General features: G+C 38.4%; 1 protein-coding gene across 2 annotated transcripts in view; it reads left to right on the top strand.

The window, feature by feature from the left end:
* Nucleotides 1-23431, top strand: part of synpra (synaptoporin a) — a 294470-nt gene that overhangs the window by 213919 nt on the left and 57120 nt on the right. For both annotated transcript variants that reach the window (XM_073072306.1, XM_073072307.1), the window contains one exon: nucleotides 19812-20010. In XM_073072306.1, the coding sequence (XP_072928407.1) occupies nucleotides 19812-20010 (199 nt within the window). The remainder of the gene's footprint in view (nucleotides 1-19811; nucleotides 20011-23431) is intronic.

The following is a 23431-nucleotide window of genomic DNA, read 5'->3' on the forward strand; positions in this document are numbered from 1 at the left end:
AGTCTCAAAGCTTTTCAGAAGTAGAATATTTGAATTTTACAACTGTCAACAAAACTGAATTTAAAATCTTAATTTAAAGATTTTAGATCATTTTCTAAATGATCCAAAGTGAGCATAAGATGCATGTTCTGATTCCTCACCCATTTCCAACAATATGTTTTTAAAATTCTATAAAATTCAAAACAGATCCATATATGTCATTATTTTTCACATTATTAAGCCATCTAAAATACACTCAATACTTAGCAATCAAAATTTAATTTTCTTATTCATAATACCCAATATTCAAAAGATAGAATGTCACAAAATTGTGTCCTCTCTGCAGACAATGTGTAACCCTTGTACTAATTGGTAGGGAGTAGTGATTGAGCACATAATTGCCATATTGAAATGTAATTTCAATTATATGTTTTGGGAATGACAGAAAAACTCTACAAATTGTATATAATCTGTATTTATGGCTAGTTCACCTGTTCATACTAAATGGACACTGCTACGGACAGAATTATATAATGCGTCAATTTGAAGGATCAGATTAGGAAGATTCAGTGAGCAATTTGTAGACCATTTCTGCAAATTTCTGCTTTCTTCTTGCTTTTACACAGTGAGCTGTGAGTATTTTCAGACAGTGGGCTCTTAGGCAATTCATGCATTTAGAGATACGAAGAAAGCAAAAGTGAAACACAAGCTATGCTGACCTAGCAAATTTGACTTGCGTCAGATCTCCTTAACACAATGATAGAGCTAATGGTTTCAAACTTTCAGTCGTGCTTAACCTAAGGGTTCTGGAACAATGAATCTTCCACCAGAACATCATCTGCAGATTGATCAATTTTCTACAGTAGTCAAAGGGAAGTGTTTGCTTCCATTTCCTTTTCTATTGCCAGCTAGCATGCATCTGGTAAATTTATGAAATACAAGGAATCTGCCAGAGGGTTTGGAATTGTACACAGAAATCTGTAAGTGCTGTCTTCACAGAACTACAAGACTTGCATAAAATATGTTATATTGTAATACAGTTAATAATTTTAATTAATATGGTAAAAGAAAGAAAAGGGGGTCACTGCTCAGTTATATAATCTTAAATAATTCTTTTGCCTCCTGCTTTGAAGTTGAATCGGTTGGAATGTTTAGATCTAAACTTAAATACACTAGATTTTTTATTGTTATTCCCTTCTCTTAAGGGCACATTGTTTACTCACCTCCTTAAAACCAGTTGAGTCCAATTGGTTTGTGGAGTCAACTGCAACATTTGAAATAATTTAAGTGTGCAACACCACCCAGCACACCTATCCTTGGAAGACAGTTCCATCCCTATTTGAATTAGAAGATAAAGTAGTCTAAAGTCAGTCTTGACAAGTTCCACCAGTATTTTGCTCATTTTATCTCTATATCCTAGCTCCACCTGCCCTACAAAGTAATGAAAAACAAGAACGGCTGCCTGCTATTCCTTTGAGGATTGCTCATCAGTATGGTTAATGGTGAACTAGTCAAATTTTGTTTGTGCTCTCAGTTATTCATTACCGACCCAGATTTTTCTGGGTCTTGCCTTTTCAGTCATAGTTACAGAGATTACATGGAGATTATGTCCAATGCCAGAGTTTAATGCATAAGTATCGACTGTAGCATTCTGTCTGGAATTGTACTTGATTGCATAGTTATACTGTAATAGACATCTTCGTATTCTTAATGCCCCTGTAGTTGGTATCAAGGATTTGCTCTATAATCTCTGGAAGTGTTGATAAAACACTTTTCCAAGTACTTTCTTTTTGATTTGTGTAATTATGAACACTCCCAATGAGAGTGCAAGATGCAAAAATTTAATCTGACCTTGTAACCTCACATAGCTACACTGTTTGGTTTTGCCTTATCACAGACACTATTGGTATGGCACATTCAGTCTGGCCAGTTTTCACAACAGCACTATTTTGTTCGAGCCTGTCTAGTTCCTTCTCAGCTTTATCTTTAAGGCATACAGGACTGGTCTGAGATTGCAATGGGCTGGCTTTGCATCTGGTCTGATGCAAATGTACACATTCTACTCTTGGCATATTTACAGATATTTGTTCTGACACGTCATCATATCTTTCCTTGAAGGAATCAGTGTGAAAAACATTCTTCCATACCTCCTTTAATGATCTCATCTGGTTCTTACCCATTAAAGTTGGGCTGTTTTGATTGTTTACAATATTGTTGATATCTGTATTTAATGTCTGTTGTGTACATTAGAATATAAGAAATGGAAGGAAGAGCAGATCTATGTTTCTATATCATTAAATAAGATCGTGGCTGAGCCTTTACATCAGTTCCAATGTCCCACACTAACAATATATCTTTTGATTCCCCTAATATCAAAAAAGCTCTAAATTTCTGTCTTAAATATACTTACTAAGTACATTTACCAGTTGCCCAGATTCCTTAATCTCCTAGCATTAACAATTTTCCCATTTGTTATAGCATTTTCTCAATGCCGAAAGTTGCTCAAATATCATACTGTCAAAAATTCTGTTGCATTTTTCAATTTTCACATCATTGCACTAATTATTTATCAAATAATTTTTCCTAAAAGTATTCTTTTTCTACCATTTTTATTTGTGGATAGATATTGTACTATCCCAGTTCGTTTTTGTCTGCACAACTTTCCATTGAAATCTATTGTTTTCAATGAAACAATTCTCCTATTGTTTTGGTTGTTGCTTACTTTGGATCGGCAAGCTGTTGAAATGTGAAATTTAATTTGACTAGTGAAATAATTTGGCTGATCAAAACTGACAGAATGTGACCAGATTGCCAACGGAATGATATAAAGCAACTGAACTATGGTATGTTCATCATGTTTCAGATAGGATTCAGTTTTGCTATGGCTCACTAACTGTGCTTTGCTTCTGTACGAGAGGATTGTGATTGATGAAGTGCTTAAATATACTTTAATGTCTTTCCATTGATACACTAATTTTACGTGCCATTTTCTTCTGATATCGTGTTTTGCTTGAAACCATGAAGAGAAACACAACCCTAGAAGAAATCAAAAGGACAATGCAAAGGTATTTTTTTAATGAAACAAAAGGTCACATTGCATTGCATTGACCTAATTAAAACCTATTAAATGGTGAAAAGTCTTGATAGAAAGGATGTGGAGAGGATGTTTCCAATGGTGGGAGAGTATAGGACCAGAGGACAGAACCTCAGAATAGAGGGGCATGCTTTTAGAATGGAGGTGAGGAGAGTGGTGAATCTGTGGAATTTGCTGCCAGAGGCAGCTGTGAAGGCCAAGTCTTTCAAAATATTTAAGGTTGGTAGATTCTTGAATGGTCAAGGCATGAAGGGATACATGGAGAAGGCAGGAGATTGGGGCTGAGAGGGAAAATGGATCAACCATGATGAAATGGCAGAGCAGACTCAATGGGCCAAATGGCCTAATTCTGCTTCTATATCGTATGGTCTTATGGTCTACACCTAGCCAGGCATTCCATAATAAGCTGATTATAGGAGCATTTGCATTTGAGCTTTTAAACTTATTTTAATTAATCTTATTTTTAAAACCAACATTCTATTTACATTTGAAGCAGACTTATTGTCTACTTTCTAAGCTTTTTTATGATATTTTTGTAATGGTATATAAATTTCTCTGTTCATTGGAGAACTGATGACAGGGCCTTCTGACAACTTTCACTGGGCTGGTTGTGGCTGGAGCTTCAGTTGTGCTCCCTGAGTTGCAGCCACCATTCTGCAGTGGCATGACCTTGAAGTTAGAGTGGATGACCTTGAAGTTAGCAGCTCTGAGAGCAGCTGGGGGCCTTGGGCAGGTGCAGCATGATCCAGGTCTCTGTATTTACTCTTTCACCCTGTTTCTGGCTCCTGTCACAAAGTTACAGCTTTTGATATTTCTATTGACTTTGGAGTAATTTTCCAATGAAGGCACATCTTTCAGCTTGCATGATGCAAAAACACTTGTCATTGTGCTCTGTAACTCTGGCCCAACCTTTGTCAGGAAAAATACATTTTCACACTTGTCACTATGTTTAGCCTCCAATATTGCCATGGTCCCTCAGTTTATTTACACTTCTTAAAGCCCTACCATTTAGAATGTATGTCCTATCCTCATTTGCCTTCCTAAAATGCATCATCTCACATATATCAGGATTAAGTTCCACTTACTGTTGTGTCACCCAACTTTCCTGAGCCTTAGACCACCTTTTTCATTATCTGCAATGGTGCCAACTTTTGTATGAATGGTGTGTTGGGTAAAGGCCTGAACGATCAAAGATAATCAATGTGGTCCCAATCCAACATTGTTGAGTGTAGATACGTTTTTACAGGAACGGGTTAGGATCACTCCCAGCATAATTATAGTAAGTTTCCCTGCTATGCCCAGAAGGAAAATTGCATTAGGAATTATATCACACCACTCACAACAGAGATGGAAATTGCTTCAGCTATAACATGGTGAACTTGAGGTGGAAACAGTTGTCATTGCCTTTCACACCAGATAAAGTCATGAGTTCAGTTTTATAATGAACAATATCAGTTTTTATGCAACTAACGTCTCAGTTTCTAATGTATTGTGAAAATGATTCAATGGTTTAATGTTGTGTAAATAACATGTATCAAGTATAAGCAAACCAGTTGTTCATAGAGTGTTAATTATCGATAAGGGATTTTAAAAATCTGCTGTTATTCCAGAGTTTGTCAAGTGAACACAAGCAATTTCAAGCTCTACTGCTTTAAGGGGAGGAGCAGGTAATATGTGGCCATTGCAAATGCATTTTCTTCTTTCTGAACAGCAAAATCAATCTGATGGCCTAAAGTATAATTGCATGGTTGTGTAAATTACAGGAAAATAAGCAGAAAAAGACCACGATCAATCTTAATCAGCCTCGAATATGTTGGTGGTTGCATGATGTAATGAGAATGGAGATCTTGACTATTCATGGCAATCAGTCTCCATCAATAGTATGGTTTAAAGGGACCCGCACCAGTTCCAGCCACACCGTAACACAAATGCCATTGGTGAACAATGCAGAGAATCAGAGATTTAAAGCCATGAGTTCATTTATCATCTGCCTTGATACTTAAGTGCTTACTTTACCTAAAGGTTATCTTTGAATGCCACCTTCAAGAACTACATATTGTACTGTATATCTTCTGGATCTAATCCCCCAGATGATGAGAAACACCATGTCGTTCAGAATTGCTGTATAAATCCGCTGCATTTCAACCAATCAATATTAGAGACTTTCAAGTACTAGTAATGCCAATAACAATTTGCTCTCAAAAAATTATCTTTAGAATTACTTTCCTCACAACTGTTTCCTAGCTTTAACTGTGCACTTTGAGTTCCAGCCACATTGATAGTTTCTGCAACTGAGACTTAAGGGGAAACTGGAAGTTAGGTCAATGGAATGAATTGTGGAGGCTGAGTATGATATGGTGAACATTTTCAACACTACTGACCATGGATAACTTTTAGACATCAGTCTTACTTAGTTTCACTACAACCTGAAGCCATCAGTTAAATGAGGTATCTGCTTACTTGGGACAACACTTACAGAACAAAAACTAAACAATAAAATCGCCGAGATTCCCTTCCTTTATTTGGGACACTATACCACTTAACTGAAACAGGAGACTGTTGCTGAACAGTTTTTGACGAGCATCAGTCGCGTGCACTTGTGTTGCTGTAAGGCACTACACCATACTTAATGTGAACAGTTTTTAAACAGCATCAGTTGCATGTATTTGTGTTCAATACAAAAGAGCTGGTTGTGAACTACAGGAGGAATGGAGACAGGCTAGCCCCTACTGACCTCAATGGTTCTGGGGTTGAGAGGGTGAGCAACTTTAAGTTCCTTGGCGTTCACATCACCAAGGACCTCACATGGTCTGTACACACCAGCTGTGTGGTGAAAAAGGCACAACAGCACCTCTTTCACCTCAGACGTTTGAAGACATTTAGTCTAGACCCCCAAATCCTAAGAACTTTCTATAGGGGCGCAATTGAGAGCATCCTGACTGGCTGCATCCTTGTCTGGTATGAGAACTGTACTTCCCTCAATCGCAGGACTCCGCAAAGAGTGGTGCCTATAGCTCTGTAGATGTGAACTTCCCACTGTTCAGACATTTACAAAGACAGGTGTGTAAAAAGGGCCCGAAAGATCATTGGAGACCTGAGTCACGCCAACCATAAACTTTTCCAGCTGATATCATCTGGGAAACAGTACTGCAGCATAAAAGCCAGGACCAACAGGCTCCAGGACAGCTTCTTCCACTAGGCCATCAGACTGTTTAATTCGTGCTGACACAAATGTCTTTCTATGTTATATTGACTGTCCTGTTGTACATACTATTTAGTATAAATTACTATAAATTGTACATTGCACATTTAGACGGTGATGTAATGTGGAGATTTTTACTCCTCATGTATATGAAGGATGTAAGTATTAAAGACAAATCAATTCAATTCAAAAGCAGTGAGTTTTGTCACTGATAACTGCTGAGTAATAAGCAGCAAAACAATCTGCAATTGTTTTACTCACCACCGCTTCAGGCATTCAGGCTTGGAGATGCCAGAAACAGCCAGGTGTGAAAATGAAATGATTTCACTAATTCTACAAATTAGGAACTATGAAGAATTTGAAGGCATCAACAATCATCTTGAATGTTACAATGATAATGAAGATTTGGAGGGTGCAATCACCAAAAGCTTTATAGGAAGGCTGTCCGTTACCTGCACTAGGTGTCTGCATTGATTTGGTTAATCTACAGTCAATCAAAAGAACACAGCAGTGTACACGTACACTGGATTTATTCCTTCATTGATAACAATTAGGAATAAATACACAATGTTATAGTATCCTTGAGGTATTGGTTGTGTTCTAATTTGTTCTGTATTTCATTTAAATATGTAAATCGTTACTCAGTTAAATGGTAGTTTGTCTTTTTTATAAATTTTAAACTATTTCCAATTAACCTCAGTTAATTGGGGCAGCCACATAATTGGGCCAAAATGTACTTGTTCTGGCATGTCCCAATTAACCGGAGCCCACTGTATTGGGTCTTGTCATCGTTGAATTATAACATTAGCTTAAAACAATAATATGTGACTGAGCCATTCAGTCTATATTCTGCAAAAAAATTGCATCCTCTTAGAATGTTTAATGCAGTGAAGACAAGAGTAGCATGATCTACCTCAATGACTGTTACCTGGTAGCACTCACATCTACTGATGTTACCAAAAGACTCTTGCAAATTTCTCCAGATGCACAGTAGAGAGCATTCTCTGCCTGGTATAGAAGCTCCAATGTGCAGGATCAAAAGAGGCTGCAGGTGGCTTTAGGCTCAGTCAGCTCCATCACAGGCACAATTCTCCTTACCATCATGGACATCCTCAAGAGGTGGAGCTTCAGCAAGGTGACATCATCATTAAGGACCCTCACCATCTGGTACATGCCCTTTTCTCATTACTACCATCAGGTAGAAGGTACAGAACCCTACAGCTCACACTCAGTGATTAAGGTACAGCTTCCTCCTCTCCACTGACAGATTTCTGAATGGTCCATGAACCCATGAACAGTACTTCATTATTCTTCTTTAGCACTATAGATATTTTTTGTAACTTATGGTAATTTTTGTCTTACAGCATACTGCTATAAGACAAAAATAGTGGGATTGAAATATGTATTTAAATGATTATTATATGAATGTGATAATTAATAGCTAGAAATGAAATAGAGAAATTTGAAGTAGAAACAGATTTTTTAACACTATGTGTCAGTTTACGCATGTACTGTATATCTGAGGGGGAAATAGGTAAGCATACATTTTGGGTTATCTTCAGCTCAACTGCTGAGGATATAATTTGGGGGATTATTTTGTCCAGTCATTATAGAAATCACTTATTATTCATTTTAGTTATTTCAGTAGGCTGCAAATTGGACAGCATCTATTTGCAGATAGTTTTCTGATCCACCATGTAAAAAGACAAAATGCCTTGACAGTAATACAAGTCATCATTCTGCATTTGCACCCCCTGTTCTGCAAATATTTGCACATACTTTGTAAAATTTATCCTTGACAAATGTAAAACCAAAGCAAGACTGAAACATTCTTTATAGACTTAAGTTAAACAGCTTTAATAATCACACCTGATACCTTCTATTTCCCCTGAATGCTCAGAACTAATTTCAGCCAATTCATGCAATCATTGCCAAAAACACAGAAAAAAAATAAGTTGGAAAAAGAAAGATAATATAAATTAAGCAACATTCTTTGAATTGTTCCAAATATTTCCAAAGATGTCAGTGGTAAAGCAACATTTTTTATAACTTAGCTTTAGTTTCCAGACTTCTCTTTCTCTGGATCATTATAACTTGCCTTTTTAGAACAAAAACACTTGAAACACAAACAGAAGCAACCCTGAGGGATTATTTTACATGGCACTGGGCATGAAAAAGCATTGTAACTTTGTATAATGAGTGTTATTTCTCTGGTCCAATTCTTGGAACAAAAAATATGAAGACAAGATGGTCATGGCCATCAATTTCACAGCAGGGAGATGCATTACTTGTTTAATTTTGGCTTCCAGTACTAAATGTTCTACAGAATAGATACAGATACAGAATAAATATAAAGGCAAACGCTGCTTATTTGTTTCTTTGTTATTTTAAAATTTCCATTAAATAAATCTATCAACAAATAACTGTTGCCACTGACATTGCAAGAATGTTTAGATGTCCTCGTCAATGGGGTGGAACAATGGCACTGGTATTCATAGAAAGCTGTTAGCTACCTGAAGTGTGATGTCAATGTGTTTCCAACGTCCAAGCATGGGTGCTTCAAAGTGGAAGTTGGGAACCCACAGAGCAGATCAGATGTACGCAAGTTTAACCTCTCCCTCTGCTCTTGAACTCGCTATCATGTCTGGGCTATTTCATAAGATGCTGAGATGTGCAGCGGGATGCTCTCATATGTGACCATGTGGCTGTGTATCTTGTCCCAAAGAAGGATCTCAACCCAAACTGTTTCCTCATTGCCATTGATACTGCCTGACCTGCTGAGTTCCTCCAGTATTTTCTATGTGTTGTTTTGGATTTCCAGTGTCTGCAGATTTTCTCATGGTGGTAGCTATGCCTCTTGTTTGGACCCATTTATTTGAATGACACCATTGCCCTCAGTTAGAAAAGTGAGTTCAGGGTTTGCTTATAACTTGTCCAAAGCCCATTGTGGGTTAAAAACGCATTTCTAATTATTGATTTTCTGTATAAAGATTATTGCACAGAATAGGTTACATAATACGAGAGACCTTTTCTCAGGACAGAAATAGCTAATACAAGGAAGCATAATCTTAAACTGCTTAGAGGGAAGTACGAGGTGTGATTGATAAGTTTGTGGCCTAAGGTAGAAGAAGTCAGTTTTAGAAAACCCAGCACATTTATTTTTCAACATAGTCCCCTCCTACATGTACACACTTAGTCCAGCGGTCGTGGAGCATACGGAACCCTTCTTTGTAGAAGCGGTCCACACCAAGGGTGATTGATAAGTTCATGGCCTAAGATAGAAGGAGATGAGTTATTAACTTCAAACATTCTGCATTTTCACTCAAAGAGTTGAACTGCACGTGCATATAATGAGAGCATCTTGGACCTCTAGGTGGTCCACAGCAGGGGTGATTGATAAGTTTGTGGCCTAGGGTAGAAGGAGATGAGTTATACAGCTCTCATTACATGCACCTGTAGTTCAACACTTTGAGTGAAAATGCTGAAAGTTTGAAGTTAATAACTCACCTCCTTCTACCTTAGGCCAGGAACTTATCAATCACCCCATGCTGTGGACCACGTCTGGAGGTCCAAGACGCTGATTTCTACAAAGAAGGTACCCATATGCTCCACGACCACCGGACTAAGTGTGTAAATGTAGGAAAAATAAATGTGCTAGGTTTTCTAAAATTGACTCCTTCTACCTTAGGCCTTCATATAGGGAGAATGTCAAAGGCAAGTTTTTTACACAGAGAGTGGTGAGTGCGTGGAATGCCCCACCAGGAATGGTGGTAGAGACAGATACATTAGGAACATTTAAAAGGCCGTTAGACAGGCATATGAATGATAGAAAAAGTGGAAGGAAGGGTTAGATTGATCTAGAGTAGGTTAAAAGGTCAGCACAACATCATGGGCTGAAAGTCTTGTATTACGCTGTATGTGTTCCATATATAATATGTGTCCTATGCACTGTCATTCTTGATAAAGAACTAGATTTAACAAAACTTTAAGTTTATCACCGAGTTTCTTTATAATCCATTTTAGTTCCTTATATGATCTTGTGTTTGGTACTAATATCCAAACATTGGCCCTGTGACAGAAGAGTTGTTCAAAATTAAGTATTAAACTTTGTAGATGGAGATTGATACTGAAATATTTGTCTCAATTCCTGCTCATTAGTGGATGGCGCTAGTCCTTGTTACTGCATAGCTCCAGGAACGTGGGTTTGATCCTGAACTCAGGTGGAGTTTATATGTTTTCCCTTGGGCTGCGTGGAGTTTGTCTGGAGGGTCCACTTTCCTCCTACATCCCAAAGACATGATGGCAGGCTAATTGGCTGATGTACATTGTGTACGTGGATGACAGAATAATTGGTGGGTGGGAGAAGGGTGAGGTGGTGTTGCGAGTTGATTGGCATGTAGGAGGGAATGGGTTACAGGGAAATAACTGGGATAGTGGGTATACTCTGAGGTATGTCATAGATTCAACGGACTAAGTGATCTCCTATGTTGCAAAGAAATGTGAGGGACATGTGGAAAAATAATCAGACCAAAACACACAGAACTGGATAATAATTAGCTTTATTTGAATTACTGAAGAAATAGGAGTATGATTTAAACAAAGTGAAACAAGCAAACTACTACAGTAGGTTTTTAATGAGCTTGTTAAGCATCAAGGAACTAACTACTTTAAGGTGCACCCACAAAGATGGAAAATGTTAACTCACTCCTAGTTAATTATTTTATTAATTATTTATTATCAGTTATTAGTTTGTTAATTTTAGGCTGAAATTTCCAGATAAGAGCACCCATGACTTACTAAGTTACAAATAGGTGAGTATTTGGGCTAGTATTATGAACTCAGAGCACTGTGTCTTAAGCAGAAGTTTGAGTTTGTAATCTACCTATATAAATGCTGACTTACAAGAATTTGATGTTTTAACTACACGTGTGTACTGGAAATTCATTCTGACAGCATTATTGACACTTCAAGCCTGATGAGCACAAAATTACCCTCCAAAATATTTTTCACAATAGAAACAGAAAAATAATTATAACGGTACCTCCAATTTATAGACAATGTCTTCTTCTGGACATCCGCTGAACTGTAAAAGTAAAAATAAAAGCAGAAGCTATATGCTGAAAAGTTTCGTCTGATGTGTTTGAGACAAACTTCAGCTTGCTTTTTTTTCCATATCCAATCTCCTTTGATCTCATGAAGCTAGTAAACTCTAGCAACACAAATCAAAATCAGAATTAGTTTTTCATCACAATAATTCAAACCAAGGCTCTATAATTCACTAACTTTTTGAATCACTCCCATTGTGTGTATGTATATATATACTGTATATTTTAATCTTACATGTATTTTTTCTTTGGCTAGTGCTTCAGAATGATTCAGAAACTGGTAATGGACTTTATTAAGACGTACAAAAAGGCTGGATGAACTCAGCACGTCGGGCAGCATCTGTTGAAAGGAGCAGTCAACGTTTTGGGCCGAGACCCTTCATCGGTCCTGACGGATGTTGCCCGACCTGCTGAGTTCATCCAGCCTTTTTGTACGTCTTGATTTGACCACAGCATCTGCAGTGTACTTTGTGATGGACTTTATTATAAAGAGGTCCTAGTGGAATGTGCTACCAACTGGTAACAAAGCATGAATGTGCAAGGAGCTACAACATTAATCAAATGCAGATATTTGTCCCACTATTTCTCAAGGACTGTTGACCACAGAATCTGGTCAGGTGTTTTAACAATCGACATTTGGCCTCCTTATTTCCCTGTTTTCAGCCCATTCCCTGTTTTCCTGCAGATCATTCCAAAAATGAAGTTACATACAGAATTACCCTAATTGCACAATAATTTTAGATTGTTGTACAGTGCACCTTGCCACAGTGTTTCACCATTGCTGCCATTTTGTGATTAAAAGCTCTTTACTTCCCCAACTAGTCCTGTTGAAGAGAGCATCTTGAGTAACTAAGGTAGCTGACTGGTGAACCTGAAAAAGAAAATTCTTTTGACTTCGATAATCCTCAGCATCTGACAGCACAATATTCAGGTGGAGTAAAATCAGAAAATTTTGGAAGTACTCACTCTGGATACACAGCATGTGCAGTTGGAAAAGAGAGTTAACATGTTGAAAATTAGAGGGCATTGGTCAGACTGCACTTGGAGTATTGTGAGCAGTTTTGGGACCCTTGGGATGTGCTGGTGTCGGAGAAGGTTCAGAGGATGTTCACAAAAATTACCCTGAGAAGGAAAGGGTTAACATGTGAGGAGTGTTTAATGGCTCTGGATTTTTACTTGCTGGAGTTTTGAAGAATGGTCGGGGAGGTTCTCATTGAAACCTTTCGAATATTGAAAGACTATTTAGTGGATGTTTCCAATAGTGTGGAGTCTAGGAACAGAGGGCCTCAGAATACAAGGATGTCCCTTTGTAACAGAGATGAGGAATTTCTTTAACCAGAAGGTGATGAATCTGTGGAATTCATTGCCACAGATGGCTGTGGAGTTCAAGTCATTGGATATATCTAAAGAAGAGGTTGATAGGTTCTTGATTAGTTTGGAGTTCATATGTTATGGGAAGAAGGCAGAAGAATAGGTTTGAAAGGGATAATAAATTAGCCATTATTGAATGGTGGAGCAGACTCGATGGGACAAATGGCCTAATTCTGCCACTATTTCTTATGGTCTTATGGTTTTTGAGAACATAGAAGATTAGAGCACAGGGCTTTGACCCACAATGTTTTGCCAACCTTTTAACCTACTCTAAGATCAATCTAACCCTTCCTTCCTACATAACCCTCCATTTTACTATCATCTATGTGCCGATCTAAGAATTCCTTAAATGTCCCTAATGTATCTTCCTCTGCCATCACCCCTGTCTTTTCACCTGAGCTCAGGTTTTGAGATGAGCCTGCGAGAGACAGACGCTTATGCTATTGCATGGGCCTGTGTCCGAATTCTTTCTGTTCCATTGCATTAGGCTGAGGGCTGTGTTTGGTGAGTGTTGCTGGCAGAAGGACATGTCATCGCATCATCATGCTGTCTGTGTCCACTCTTGCCACGTTGGCTTGGGGAATAATCCTGGCAAATGAACTGGAAGTAAACGGACCTGATAAGACTAGTTAAACTTGGGCAGCTCTGATGTTGGAATGGAGATCATGATAATGATCTGAGTTTCTGTGACCACAACCAGTAGAATTTCCAGTGCTGCTGAGACTCTCGGCTGATTGGAAGAAGTGGAAAGGGGGTGCACTACTGCACTATAGCACCAGAGAGGTTTTTGGACATACAATATCCTTTTTAAATTCCTCTGCATACTTTCACAGCCAATTTCTGCCCAGCCTAAAATTATTCAAACAAAAATAAGAAAGTTGAAGACAGGAAAGTATATTCTATGCTTATGTTATATCCTTTTCTTACCCCTTCCAGCCAGTTGTACTACTTAATGATACCATATTTGATCTAAACCCATTCTCTCTCTTTTAATAGATTTGGTTGCCAAAATTTATTCATCTCAAAATAAAAATTAAGAAATGATCTAGCACAGGGGTTCCCATCCTTTTTTATGCCATGGACCAATACCATCAAGCAAGGGGTCCATGGACACCAGTTTGCAAACCCCTCGTCTAGCAGGATTTTGCTATTTCTGAATGACCGTTTCAAATTTTTACCACCCTCTGGGAATTGTTCACTCTTCACAGGTTCCCCCACCTGCAAAATATCAAAACTCAAATAAGAACATCTTGATCTGAAACAATAACAAATGCCCCCTGTACCCTCCCCCCCCCCCCCCCCCCGCACCGTGCACATAGGAGGAATTGGATAGATTATGAGGAGAGGGAAAAAAGAGCAGGGGGAGAGTGGATTGCCTGAAATTGGAATGTGGACTGTTCATGCTCTAGGTCACAGACTACCCAGGCAGAATATGAGGTCCTCAACCAGGCAGTGTTGGAGGCCACGGGCAGACATGTCATTAAGGAAAAGGGAAAGGGAATTGAAATGGTTTGAAACCAGGAGTTCCAGTTGGCCATGGCAGATGGAGTGCAAATTGCACTTGTTCTCACCAACGCAAAGGATGTCAATGTAGGAGGAGATGCATGGGAGTTCTTACCTCATTTAGAAGGGGTTGGTCAGGTCCCTGATAATGATGAGAGAGGATGTATTGTTATTCAATAAATTCCCAGCCAATTCCACCCATATTTTGTATGTTACCATGTGATTATCATCTTCAGTTATTATGACCCTCTTATAAAATTTTATTATAAATTTTCTCTCTGGAGCAGAGAAATAATTTCACTATTGATTCAAGTAATGTAGTAATTAGATTAACAGTTAAAAAGATTATGGTCATGGTAAGAAATCCACAAAGAGCGTGAGATTTTAAATAAATAACTACAGTACAGACTGTGCGGTATCTCTACAATAAACAATCAAGAAAATAATAATGTAAGAAATAGATCTTTCAGAATCCACTCTTATCAATAAGTAAATTGAGCAGTGATATCTGACATCCCAGATGTTCAGTTAAACATGGAAATTGACAACTTTCAAGCCTCCAGAAACTCTCACAATTACTTGTGGAGGGATTTAGTACGAAACAGATTGCACATCCTAAGGGTAGGATAGCTAAGTGATAGATACCAACTACATTTGCCAGAAATCGCTTGGGTTTTTCCATCCAAGCGCAAGTGACTATTTAATGGCTTAGTATGCCTCAATCCTAATCGATCCACCTGGCTTTGAAAATTAACTTTACAAATGAGGAGTCTTATAAAATATTTAATCATCACAGGGGATAAAAAAATTAAACTCTTAAATGCTTCCTTTCTCTCTTATCTCAATTAATCCTGTAGATTAATTTCTCTTTCTTTATTCATTTTGTACATTATTTTACATTAAACTATTTTAAAATAAAATAATTCAATAACTTGATGACCAAGATAGACTGGGAGAAAGTTGTCCACGATTAGATTTTTCAGCTACATAGGCCTGACAACACCAGAGCTGTGTGATTGTCCTTATGAAATGAAATGAAATGAAATGCCTTCCACTTAGCTCTGATAGATCCCGCACAACTGGTGCTAAAATTACATGCAAATTGTCACCAAGATTGAATTTGGGATCCTGCTTTCCATGAGTGAAATGTCTGCAACCTCTTCGCACTGTGTCAATATAAATACAAAGCAAATGATGATGTCTGTATGTAAACACATCATAAATAATACTGCTGGGTGATTTGTCTATTTTTCTCTAGACTTAACAGAATACTTCTGTAACATACAGAGATGGAATCTGAAACTTACAATCAAAATGCATGATTTTAATAGATTTTCAAAGAGCAAGCCACTTTCTTTTATTTTTATGGGTTGAAATTCAGACAGCATCTAAAAGTTGCACTGCTTAGGTTATGACCTAAGTGAAGCCGATTATCTTCACTTTGTCAATTAGAATAACAGGCTCACAAATGGTATTGAATTAAATTGTGGGATTTTCACAATGAGGAACTGCAGTTTTTGAAATCCATGAACAGAGTGAGGCTTCATTGGCCAATGCTGGCATTAAATTAGTTGCCCTTGACAAGCTGGCAGTTAGGCACATTATTGATTAATCGCTCTCCTTCTGGATAAGTACCTAAACTAAGTGGGAGGTTCAAGAATTTTAATCCAGCAAAATTGAAATTTAATTCAATAACAGGATGTTAAAGACCTTTTATGGGGAGCTCACATATGGTAGTGTCCCTGTAACCTTGTTGTTGTTGGATTTCTGGTTGGTAATGATCCTGATACTTGGAGAAGCTGCCAAAGAAAACTTGGTGAGCGAGTGCAGTTACATTTTGTAGATAGTAAACACGGCAGCCGTAGACTGTGGTAGCAGAGGGAAAGAATATTCAGCATGCTGGATGATCTAATCAAGTGAGTTGCTTTGCCTTGATGGTGTTGAGGTTTTTAAGTATTGCACTCTCCCAGACCAAATGGAGATTATTCCCTCATTCCCATTCTTTGCTTCCATTTTGCATATGGTCTGAAAGTCTTTGGCTGGTGACACCATGAGCTGTTTCGCACAGAAATTTACAGGATTTATGCTACTATTCGTATTGTGTTCCTGTTCAATGGGGAGCCTAAGGGATTGTGCAAGATTATGTAGTGATAATACCATTGAATGCTAAAGGGAACTGGATGGACCTTTAAAATAGATGGACATTGCTTAGCACTTATATTAAAAAAAGGCCCTGTTTAGTAGGTTTTCTTTATAGGATATCCTAAGCCCTAACCCTTCTCAAAGCACTGCAAAAACACAATTTTACAGTATAATCTTGTTGTAAATAGGATTATTTTGTATATCCCATAATTATTTCTTGTCACTCTTCTACCTATGCTGATGTCTTGGCAAAAATATCTCCTCCACAATCACAATCACCATCAGCACAGGAGCCCCACAGGGCTGTGTGCTTAGCCCCCTGCTCAACTCACTTTACACCAATGACTGTATTCAAATTTGCTGATGACACCACTGTTGTGGGCTGTATCAAAGGTGGTGATGAATCAGCATACAGGAGGGAGACGGAAAATATGGCTGAATGGTGTCATAACAACAACCTCTCACTCAGCGTCAGCAAGACCAGGGAACTGATTGTAGACTTCAAGAATGGGAAATCAGAGGTTCATAAGCCAGAACTCATCGGAAAAGCAGAGGTGGAGAGAGTCAGTAGCTTTAAATTCCAGGGTGGCACTATCTCAGAGGACCTGTCATTGACCCTTTATTTATGAATGTAATTGCAAAGAAGCACCACAGCACCTCTACTTAGGAGTTTGCAGAGATTCAAAAACTTCGGCAAACTTCTTTAGATGTGTAGTGGAGAATGTGTTGACTGGCTGCATCACAGCCTGGTATAGGAACACCAATGCCTTCGAATGGAAAATCTGACAAAAGGTAGTGGATTTGGCCCAATATCTCATGGGTAAAACCCTTCCAAACACTGAGCACATCAACATGAAATACTGCCATAGAAAAGCATCATCCATCATCTTGTCTTGTCCATACTGCACCAAATGCCACCACTGGGCTATAAACTTGCAGGAGCAGTGTGTGGTTAAGTGCTTTGCTCAAGGACACACACACTGCCTCAGCTGAGACTTGAACTAATGACCTTCAGATCGCCAGCCCAAAGCCTTAACCACTTGGCCACACGTCATCAAAGGTATTCACCACCCTGGCCATGTTCTTTTCTCACTGCTGCCATCAGATAGAAGGTACAAGAACTGAAGGACTCACACCACCAGGTTCAAGAACAGTTACTACCCCAACCAACAGGCTCTTTAACAAAAGGGGATAACTACACTCATCTATTGAGATGTTCCCACAACCAATGATCTCACTTTAAGGACTCTTTAGCTTGTTATTTCATGTTCTCATTATTTATTGTTATTTATTTATATTTGCATTTGCACCGTTTGTTATCTTCTATGACCTGATCTTTCATTAATCCTGTCACAGTTACAATTCTATAGATCTGCTGAGTATGCCCATGGGAAAAAAGACTTCCAAGGTTGTATATGGTGACATATATGTACTCTGATAATAACATTTGCTTAGAACTTTTGAACTTTGTTGTTCAGATTTTAAAAAGAATAACATCAATATACAACCATAATTGAGAAACTTTTCCATTTTGCTAGTTTCAATGACTGAATCATTACAACAACTGATGAAAAAAGTGTTGCAAAATCTGTACTTTTAAACAAAAAAATGGAAAAGCTTTCAGTCTGTTGGTATGTACTGGGCTTTGGTCACATCCAAGTTCCTTGTAGTGATGAAATCCTTTGTAGGAGCATGTCTATTGAATTATTATTATAACCTGTACCAAGGTACAGTGAAAAGCTTTTCTTGCATACTCCTCATACAGATCAAGCTATCAATGGTGCACTGAAGTAGTACAAGGTAAAACAATAACGGAATGCAGAATAAAGTGCACAGCTGTGGAGAAAATGCAGCGAGGTAGATTTTAAAGTACAAGACATGGGAAAAGGTTCAAAGGAGGTTCACCAAAATGATTCCAGGATTGAACGGCTTATCATATGAAGAGTGCTTGATGGCTCTGGGCCTATGTACACTGGAATTCAGAAGAACAAGAGCTGACCTAATTGAAACCTATCGAATGTTGAAAGGCATCGATAGCGTGAATGTGGGTAAAATGTTTCCTATGGTAGATGACCGTAGGACCAGAGGACACAGAATAGAAGAGTGTCCTTTTAGAATGGGGAGAAATTTCTTAAGCCTGAGATTGGTGAATCAGTGGGATTCATTGCCACAGGCAGCTGTGGAGGCCAAATTCTTGGCTCCGTTCTAAGAGGATGTTTGATAGATCGGCATGAAGGGATACTGGGAGAAGGCATGAGATTGGGGCTGAGAGAGAAAATGGATCAGCCATGATGGAATGCCAGAGGAGACTCGATGGGCCAAATGGCCTAATTCTGCTCCCGTATCTTATGGCCTTGTGGTCTAAGATCATAACAGGTTAAATTGTGAAGTGAAATGTCCATCTTACCACACAAGGAACCTGTCACAGAACAACAGGGTGGAAGCTTTCCTTGAACCTGGCAGTATGTATGACTTAAATCTTAAGCAAGGTCAGTCATGATAGCCTCCCACCATAACCTGGGACTCGTTTAGAGGCCAGTCCATTCAGTAACAGGAAAGATCAAAGCCACAAAGCAGCAAGCAATCTCCTCGCGGAACTCAGCAGGTCATGCAGCATCTGCAGGAGGAACGGAATTGTTGATTTTTCGGGTTGGAACTCACCAACCCAAAATGTCAAGAATTCCTTTCCTCTCGCAAATGCTGCAAAACCTGCAGAGGTCCACAAGGAGATTGCTTGTTGCTCCAGATTCCCGCAATTGTAGTCTTTGGTAACATTAAAATCCTAGACAAGTGATTTCCAACTTGACCTCCGAGGAATTCAACAATCTCATGCTCAGAAGATGATATGTGGTGTTTGAAGTTTTATTAATGAATTTAAATTTAGAGCCAGGCGTAATGGACAATTTGGCAATTCTCAAATTGCCAAGAAGATTAAAGGCACTGTGAGAAGCTAGCTATCTGTTATGATAAAACTATTGCTGGAAAATAGATATTTGTGTCATTCCTGCACAAGTCATACCGAGGACCCATGCTGTTAAAAGTGACTGGAATTTATTTTTTGCATATAATTTGTATGTAACTATCCTCTGCTCACAGTGTTTGGCTGAAGTCATTATCGTGGTTTTGCCTGCAGATGATCATCTGCAAATTCTGTACACTGCAATGTGTAGGACCCCTTTTAAACACAAAATCCTTGAATAGACTTTGCTGTAAAGTACACTTGTTTGCTGTAAGTCTAGCTATAACCAAGGAGAGAGATACACAACAAATAATATTGTGGCCAAAATAATGTCAAATTGGGTTATACACTCTGGTTTAACTTAAGTATATTTTAGTAAATGAAATATCATATAAACGATATTCCTTCTAATAAAAATGCTGAGTATTGCAGTTATATTATGATATGTACTTCCAGGTTACACCAAGTGTATTTCGATGCACCCACCTGTGAAGGCAAAAGGCAGGAGCGTCTGTTTCTGATAGGAGACTACTCTTCATCTGCTGAGTTCTTTGTCACCATTGCAGTCTTTGCGTTTCTCTATTCGTTGGCAGCTACAGTGGTGTATATTTTCTTCCAAAATAAATATCGTGAAAACAACAGAGGTCCTCTGATTGTAAGTAATATTTTGCTGTATTATTAAGTAGTTCTCTGTATTTTTTAAGTTGTGTATGTCGAATTTTAAGAATTTCTGACATCACATGAAGTCCCAACATTAAGTAGCAATCAGTCATCAACACATTATATTTTTCAAAAATGAGGATTAATTCTAGGAGTATTAGGGAATGTTATTAAGATATTATTATATGGAATAATTTAATAGCCCATTAGGATGTTAAAATATCCTAGTGTGTACTCTTCTTATCAAAGAAAGCACAAGTAGATGAACTTGGACTTCTTGCTATCACCTACTGATGGTAGAGGCTGAAAATGCCTTCACAGATAATGTGGTTTGGAGTAGAAGTTACTTAATATTGCTGGTGGAGAATTTCTGATGATCACAGTTCCTCTCAGAAGCAGGAGGGATCCAAGTGAATACGTGCTAATTGGAGTTGTGTAGCATCCTTGATTATCTCAATGATTTCCCCTTTTTCATGACACTGCACACAGAAACCATCAGTAGTGCAGATGACACATACAAAATGCTGGTGGAACACAGCAGGCCAGGCAGCATCTACAAATGTATAAGGAGAAGCACTGTCAACGTTTCAGGCCAAGACCCTTCGTCAGGACTGACTGAAAGGAAAGATACTAAGAGATTTGAAAGTAGTGTGTGGAGGGGGAAATGCGAAATGATAGGAGAAGACCGGAGGGGGTGGAATGAAGCTAAGAGCTGGAAAGGTGATTGGCGAAAGTGATGCAGAGCTGGAGAAGGGAAAGGATCATGGGACGGGAGGCCTCGGGAGAAAGAAAGGGGGAGGGGGGAGCACCAGAGAGAGATGGAGAACAGGCAGAGTGATGGGCAGAAAGAGAGAAAAAAACCAACAACTAAATATTGTCAGGGATGGGGTTAGAAGGGGAGGAGGGGCATTAACGGAAGTAGTGCAGATGGTTGGATGTCCAAATAAAATGCCACGGAACAGAAATTTTATTCTGTAGCGTGGCTAAGTGCACAAAATGATAACAAAAGCAGATTAAGCCCCACCATTGAACTTTGGTTCATCATGCTAGTGTTTCTACATTGCACATTGACCATATATAACTGAATGAGAACTTTTGCCGCTATTTATCTCATATGAAGGCATCCAGAGAAGATCTAGAGAAAAGTTGAATCAATCCTTTGGATAGAAGTGGCTATCTATAAGACTATTGTGATTGTAAAAAATATATTTTTCTAACTATCCTCTGTCCACTTTCTGCTTTTACCTGTAGCTGCTACTGCATTTGTATCATTTACAAGTTCTGTACATTGCATTGTAGCTTGCTTGTGTCAAGCAGCTGACTAGTGTCTTGTTTATTCAAGCAAATTGATTCAGCATTTGGGTATGTGTATCCAGAGGGAGCAGGTAAGAGATCCGTAATTTGTTGGGGTCAGGGTCTCATTAAGTTCAGACTTAATGAGACCATCTGTATGCTCTTTCATACATGGTTTCTGTCTTTGTGAAATGTTAAGGGACAGGTTCTACCAGCTGCCATGTGATGACCAGTGGCTCATCAGGCAGATTCGTGACAACCTGAATGCTGGCATCCTCTAATCTGATGACTTCCCTGAATTTGTAACTCCAGAGGAAGAAAAAGTTGTTTACTAAGCCACTAAAACTTGAATACTTGGCTTGCTTTAAAGCTTCAAAGTCACCCACACTCTGTCAGTTGATGTCCTTATCCAACCTGTTTGAAATAATAAATCAGAACCTCTGGCTAAGTTAGCTATCAACGCTGTCAAAATTATTTTGAATATTTGTGAATGAATCTGACACTGAGATACATTCAAAAACCTATTTATAATCATGTAAAATCAATTAAAAACTTTAAATAAACTCAATTATTTAAAAAGATATATACCTTAGTGTATACTTCCCTCCGTCCCTCATAGCTGTGGCTCTACATTGCAATGAATGAAGTCACAGTTCCTGACCTGACTTGGGTTCAGCAGGCAGATCACCCAGCTTTAAGTACAGGGCAAGACATGATGTTGGCACTTTGTTATTGGATCCCAAGAGGAGTGAGGCCATCAGAAACTTCACAGCAAATTTTTGTTTTTCTTGAATGAGTTGGCAAAAACTCAGCAAGTTCAGTTTAAAGTTGGAAACTGCGAGGTTATGTACATCAATAAGAGAAATCTAAATGGAGAGAAATAGCAAATGAGTTAAGTACAGAGGGATTTGGTGTTCCTGTATGTGATGCACAAAATATTAACAGGCAGGTAAGCACAAAAGTAGGTAAGTCAAAGTACTGCAAAGAGACTGGAGTTTAGAAAAAGGGAAGTATTGTTATGATTACACAGGGTTTGGTGAGACCATGCATTTTTTTTTTTTAAAAAGGGATATATGCCAGGTTAATTCCTTGGATGAGAAGGTTGTCTTATCATGAGAGCTTTTAGAAATTGGGTCTGTATTCTGTGATGTTTAGAAGTATGATGGGTGATCTTTATATGAAACATATAAAATTCAAAGGGGATATGATGGGGAAGATATGGAAGTGCTTCCTCATGAAACAGTCTCAAATTAGAAGAAACAGGTACAAATAAGGGGAGTCATTTAAAACTGAAACACAGAAATGTCTCCTCTTAGAGGGTAGTGCATCTCTGAAGTCCTCAGAGGGTTGTGGAAGCTAGCTCATTCAAGTCATTTAAACTGAAGACAGATTTTTTCAACGTATCTAAAATCAGGAATTAGGTTCTATAGACAAAGATGAGAAGGTGAGACTTGGGGCAGTTCTGCTTTGTTCAAATCAAATGACCAAGAAGTTCCCCCCTCCCCTTTTTTTTGTTTTTGTGTATTTGAGTCAAACATTCAGAGTTCAGGTTTATTAGTCCTAGTAATTACGTTCCTGTAATCATGAACAAAACTTGAATGTGAGCAAAATATATATCTGAGTCTACTAAAGCAAGTAATCAGTTCATCTTGGTTATTCCATTCTCCTGTTCATTTGGTCCTCTGGCTTTCCAAATCCAAAGCAAAGGCTTGGTTCTCTTTCATTAAGCAGGGTTCTCCATATTGTTGACCAGGCTTCCCCACTGCGTATGTGATGCCCCTTTCTATTGGTACCTGATTGCCTGGACAGCTTATAACACAATTGATGATATCAGGTAGTTCTTATTTTGCTTTCAGATCACCATTCAAGTTATAGGTTTTGTCTGAAATCTGTAGAAGGGACTCATTTTATGTGAAGTGAAGTTAGATCCCACAGCTAAGATGATGTGGCATGTATTTCTGACTCTGGAAATTGCCACCTCAGGCTAACATCTTTACCTCTCAGTCATTATTACACAAAAGATGTCTTACACCAGTGGAAAAAAATAAATGGGCAGACTATTACTTAGATGGGGAGAGATTTCAAAATGCAGAGATGCAAAGAAACTTGGGAGCCCTTGTGCA

Source organism: Hemitrygon akajei, chromosome 19, assembly GCF_048418815.1.
Source record: "Hemitrygon akajei chromosome 19, sHemAka1.3, whole genome shotgun sequence".
Lineage (NCBI taxonomy): Eukaryota > Metazoa > Chordata > Chondrichthyes > Myliobatiformes > Dasyatidae > Hemitrygon > Hemitrygon akajei.